The 5,382-nt window shown below is 40.6% G+C and overlaps 1 protein-coding gene across 1 annotated transcript; it reads right to left on the bottom strand.

Moving 5' to 3' along the window:
- Positions 1-396: 396 nt before the first annotated feature.
- Positions 397-3,577, bottom strand: barhl2 (BarH-like homeobox 2). The gene is made up of 3 exons (XM_059342136.1): positions 2,982-3,577; positions 2,138-2,363; positions 397-1,025 (listed from the first exon to the last, which is right to left on the bottom strand). Exons 1-3 carry the CDS (start codon positions 3,559-3,561, stop codon positions 713-715), a joined length of 1,119 nt encoding a protein of 372 aa, XP_059198119.1. The 5' UTR covers positions 3,562-3,577; the 3' UTR covers positions 397-712.
- Between the last annotated feature and the right edge of the window lie 1,805 nt (positions 3,578-5,382).

Below are 5,382 nucleotides of genomic sequence, written 5' to 3'. Positions count from 1 at the left end.
CATATGTATACGTGCTGGTAAACAGGAATATAGTGACCTCCACTAGGTGATTTCCAAACTAAATTAAATATCTTCCAATTTAAACACCATATGCTGCTATAACAAATTATTTAGGCCTACGTTGGTCCATTTATGTCATAAAAATTATGTCAAGGTGGGTGGACAGAATTATTAAAAATTATTGTCAATTCTTTTATAGTTCTCTTAAGAAAATAAGAGCCACAGGGTAGCTGCAACTTATATTTACATCTAAAAATGTATTTCAGAGATTATTTGGAAATGCGGTTTATAATCAATAATTGATAAATAAATAGCTAGATTTTTCTCTTCTCCTTCGTATGAAAGTTTGCTAAAAAAATGAAATTTCCAGTTTGAATAGAAGCGTCTGCAATTCAATTAGTATCATTACTTCTTTATTCATTCCGTTCTTCTCCATCTAATAAACTTTATAAGTTTATTTGCTAATGTAAGTGTATTTGTACAAAAGACAAACAAACAAACAATCAGACATGAGCAGTCCTTGTGGTCTGTCTCGGCCCGGACACAGAGTCTCATCAGGCCTATATTAAATACCTCCTTTACTTCTGTAAAATGTCTTTAAATGTGTCTTTTTTGGGGGGGAAAGAACAAGTCCTGCAATGTGGTTCCGATGCAGTTACTCACATCACGTGTTCGACCAGGTTTCTGGCCTGTTCTCGTCTTGTTTCGAGTTCTATCGCGGATGCGGTGTGCCGGACATGGGGTTAGACATGGGGTTTAGTGCCGGTTGCCCCCCCGGCCCAAGGCCATGAATGAGCACCCTCGGGACCAGAGGTCTCTGGAGGCTGGGATGCGGCGCGGTAGGAGTCCGGTACATACTGCTGTACATGGCTGCGGCCGCCGCGGCTGCCGTCGTGCTGTCCACGGTGCCCAGCAGGCTCGGGTGGTAGAAATAGGGCGACGGGAACATTCTCTGTAAGGCCGAGTAGTTTCCGGCTTCAGCCAGGAGCTCTAATCCCACCGCCGTTTGCCTCTTCCACTTCGTCCTGCAAATCAGATCAAAATACAACACATGAATTATTGAATCGCTCCTGCTAATTCCCCAAACGCCCCTTTAATTGGTATGCACAGGCCTAATTATTGCACGCACCAAATTATAGTTAAGGTTTAATTAGGCACAAAAAAAAAAGAAGAAATATCAAAACTGTGACAGGATTAGATCCAAATTTATCAAAGCTTACATCTCAAGCTTACACCTGCACAACAATATATACACACGCTTTGAAATAACGTAGCCACCTTTATTTTGAAAAGTCGCACGTAAAATAAAAATTACAGGATTTTCAAAGAAAAACTCTGCGCGTGAAAAAGTATTTTTAAACTCATTTTTAGCAATTATACAGAGGATGCAAAATGTGCATAATAATACATATAGCAATACATTTATTTCGTTACACTTCCTAATTGTATTATATATATATACACACACACACACATATATGAAGTGTTTACATGTGATATAAACACGAGGCACAGTGAGGCAAAATGTTGACGTGCAAACAAGCATAAATTATAACAACAAATTTACTTTTTAGTATTTTTATTAGAAAAATTGTAATATCAGTTTGTTCTGTAAAATGCATCCTGGCAGTAGACAGGACTTCGTTTTGAATTTGCCATGGTGTCATCCCCAATTGTGTCTAAATGTTGTCAATTAAATATTGTTTTTCCTAATTTAAATGCTGAAAATCATTGGGCCTATAACGTGCCCACGAGAACCATGTAAATAAAAGTTTTTCATGTCTGTTTTTGATTGATTAGAAACGATAAGTGTCAAAATAAAAGGCCTGTCAGACACGTGGAATGTGGCTATGACACATGAAAAAAAATATCTAGCAACCTTAATAAAAAATACCAAAACTCATTTATGTGAAGTGTGGAGAAAAAATAGTTTGTTTTGGTCATAATTCTCAATTATTATGTTATGATACATTAACACAATTTTAAATTAGGAAAATCTCACTGTGTTTCCGGTTGTTTTAATAACACTACTGACTTGGATCATTCTTCCAAATTAAGAACTGTTTTAGGAGCACAATAAGGCTGTTATGTTGCACCATGTTTTTTCCTGTGTCTTAATGATGATGTGGTCACCTACCGTCTGTTTTGGTACCAGGTCTTGACTTGTGTGTCTGTCAGGTTGAGAGCCGCGGCCAGGTCCATGCGGTCCTGCACGCTGAGGTATTTTTGTCGCTCAAAGCTCCTCTCCAGCTGGTTGAGCTGGTGGTCGGTAAAGGCTGTCCGTGCTTTGCGAGGCTTTTTCGTGCGCATCGGTGGACTGTCTCTGCTACTGGAGATTTCCCGGTCGCCTTCTTCTTTAGTCCCTAAACACAGAGCAAGGCGGAGGAATTAGACTAAGGGCCTGTACCGGACATTTCTTCACTTCTACTGTCTAACAGATTTCCCCTATTAAAAAACAGCTAAAAATAAGCACACGCAGGTGCACGCTCAGCCTCCACGCCTCCAGTCAAACTTTCCCCCAACTTCTATTTCCACACACGTGTGGCACAAAAGCAATAAAAGAAATTTGTGTGTATTTGTCACTTGAAGTTTTTTTTTCCTTGCTTCTTTTCCTTCAGAAAACGAGAAATCAATATGTCAATCCATCTCTATTTGTAGCTGCTTTTCAGTGCACCATGATCCCCCCTCTAGGAAGAACAATAATCTCTCTAATTGACCCACTAGGGAGGCCTCGCGCACGGGGAGAATCACCAGGCTTACATCTGTTTTCACATCTATTAGACTAATAAAGCAAGCCGGATCTCAGACAAAGGCTCAGACAGTGAAAAATATTATTTTTTATCATCATTAGAATTATTGTTATTATCATTTTTAGACAGCTATTGATATTATTTTTTGCTTAACCCTGGCGCGGCAGGCTATTGTTTTTCTAGCCCATAATAATTAATTTACAGTTATCTCTCTGAGATTGATAATCTTACCGTTACATTTCATTTCACTTTGAATGTCGTCTCTTTTGTCCAACTTGCCTCTGTTTTCATCCTGTTCCAACTTGGGCCTGAAGCCGTCCGGAGCCGTGGCACTTTCTGGTTTTGGCGTGTGATGCGGTGAGGATACACTGGTGCTGTAAGGTGCGCAGGCTGCCAGCGGTTTACTGTCGCCTAAAATGTCTTTGATTAGAAACGAGGAGGTGGCAGTCCTCGGGGCGCAGCCGGCCCCGGCCAGCGGCCCCTGCTGCCCCTGCTGCTGCTGCTGCTGCTGGGGCGACAGCGGCAGACTCTGCGGCTGGTTGTTGTGGTGATGGAGGTGGTGATGCTGAAGGCTGTCCTGGACCAGATGCGCATCGGCGGCGTGCTCCATGGTGACCGAGATGGGGGATGAGGGGGCCGTTCCCACAGTGTCTATCTCCGAGCATGGCGACGGGGTCGCTTGGGTCCTGAAATCCGCTGTCCTGCTGTCGCCGAGCCGGAAATCTCCGTTCATGAGCCCGGGGTTACCAGAGTTAGAAGCGCTGGATAAAATAGTGTCTATCCCAAAACTCGACCCGCTGGATCCTTCCATGTTAAGAAAGGAGTGATGAAGTCTTCATAACAACAGATGCTTCTCTCCTCCGGATGCACAAGAAAGTAACTCGGAGTTTTAAAAAAAATAAAATAAAAATAGTTGAGAAATAAACCCAAAAAAAGAAATCCAAGCGGCTCAGCTGCTCCAAGATGTTACATTCAGTGAAAGTGCGGAAAAAGCAAAGTGTGGGTCTGCGTAGTCCACGTCGCTTTTTGTGTTTGGATATTGAACTTTGTGTTAAAAGTTGAGGCGTATAGAGAGATATACATAGGGCTGACTCCTCGACATCAGGCTCCCCCTTTTTGCTGCTAATCGCTCCAGTGTTGCTCTACAATGACTTCCTATACTGACGTCACGGCCCACGGCGAGGGGGAATTAATATTTTCTCCTTTATAATAAACACTCGACGCCTTTTCTCTCCCTGCACCCCCTCCCCTCCTTCTCCGCCCCCTTCCCCACCTTCCTCCGCTCCCATTGGCTCACATCCTGACCGGCTCCGGCTCCTGACCAATCAGGGAGTTGTTTCTTTATCTAGACAGTTCAAGCCAACCATTGAGTTGAGTTTAATTCGAGAATAGCTCTTTAAAAAAGGAGGTAAAAAAAATAAAAAATAAAAAAAGCATGCGTGTGCTTTAAGGCCATGCTGTAAACATTTTATGTGAAATATCCGCGACAGAAGGAAGTGGCAAATAATAATAATAAAAAAGAAATTAAATGATGAGCTCTAAACAATTTAAAACTCAGAATGGCAGCAGCTCCAGCACTGGTAGGATGAAATATAAATATTTCTTTTCATTTATTGACTCTTTGCAGAAATTCTTGTGAAGCTTTAATAGTTTAAAAAAGATCTGCCATATTTGATCTATTTTCAGACCTGCTCTTGAATAGTTAAATAATACTACAAATAATAATAATGCTATTTAAGATGTGAACATCAGGCCTTGGCATCTATCTTTATGGATATATTCTAAGAGCCGCAAGGTCGACATATTTAGGAATGGGGAGGAGTGCTGGTGACTGTCATGACAGCGCATCTTGTTAATAACCATGTCATCCTAATTAGTAAAGTAATTATGAGGTGCTAATGAGCGTTCAAAGGTAGTAGGAATTCTGTACTTTCTCCCCCACCGCCGTGGATGAATGTGGAGGACATGGAGGTGCGTGGAGCTGACAAAGTGTCTGCAGAGAGGCTGCACTTCTGTGCGTGCACGCTCTGTGGATGATGTCTGTTCATGGGAAATGTCACTTCTCACAGTTAGGTGAATGTATGCTCGTGCTCCACTTTTTTTTTTTTTTTGCGGACGAGAATTTTTTTATCAGATGGATTTTTTCTTTCTGCACAGAGTCCGCACTTTTTACGGAATTTGAGGATGAATCATCGAGCGGTTTTAGCTTAATAACATTATTATTATTGTTGCTTTTCTCCTTCTTCTTCCCCAGCAGGTTGATAATGACGATGATGATTATTGATGTGAGACGGATGAAGATTTTATCCTGTATCAAATCCGGATTTATAGGTTTGTTTCCGATTTAAATTATTATTATTTTTCTTCTTAATATTACAATCATTATTAAGAGTTTATTATTAAAACGCCTTTTATTGATGCCTTTATGTTTGAATTATTTTTATTCTATATTTATTTGCATGCATACATCAAGAAATGTATTATAAGAAAGAGAAAAATGCTACGCTATTACAACATGCCTTTAAAACATTTTTGAACGATTTGGTAATTCTCTGCACTCATACAGGGTTGCACTAGAAAATAAGAATGTTGAATTTTAATTAATAATTCAAATGCTTTGAATTACCAGCAC

The sequence above is a fragment of the Centropristis striata genome, chromosome 9 (assembly GCF_030273125.1).
Source record: "Centropristis striata isolate RG_2023a ecotype Rhode Island chromosome 9, C.striata_1.0, whole genome shotgun sequence".
Classification (NCBI taxonomy): Eukaryota; Metazoa; Chordata; class Actinopteri; order Perciformes; family Serranidae; genus Centropristis; species Centropristis striata.
This window is presented reverse-complemented; position numbering and strand designations above follow the sequence as displayed.

Coding starts and splice junctions, on each gene's coding strand:
- barhl2 (XM_059342136.1), bottom strand. CDS start 3,561: ATGGAAGGATCCAGCGGGTCGAGTTTTGGGATAGACACTATTTTATCC. Junction 2,364..2,981: donor AAGTGAAATGAAATGTAACG/GTAAGATTATCA, acceptor CTCTGTGTTTAG/GGACTAAAGAAGAAGGCGAC. Junction 1,026..2,137: donor ACCTGGTACCAAAACAGACG/GTAGGTGACCAC, acceptor TCTGATTTGCAG/GACGAAGTGGAAGAGGCAAA.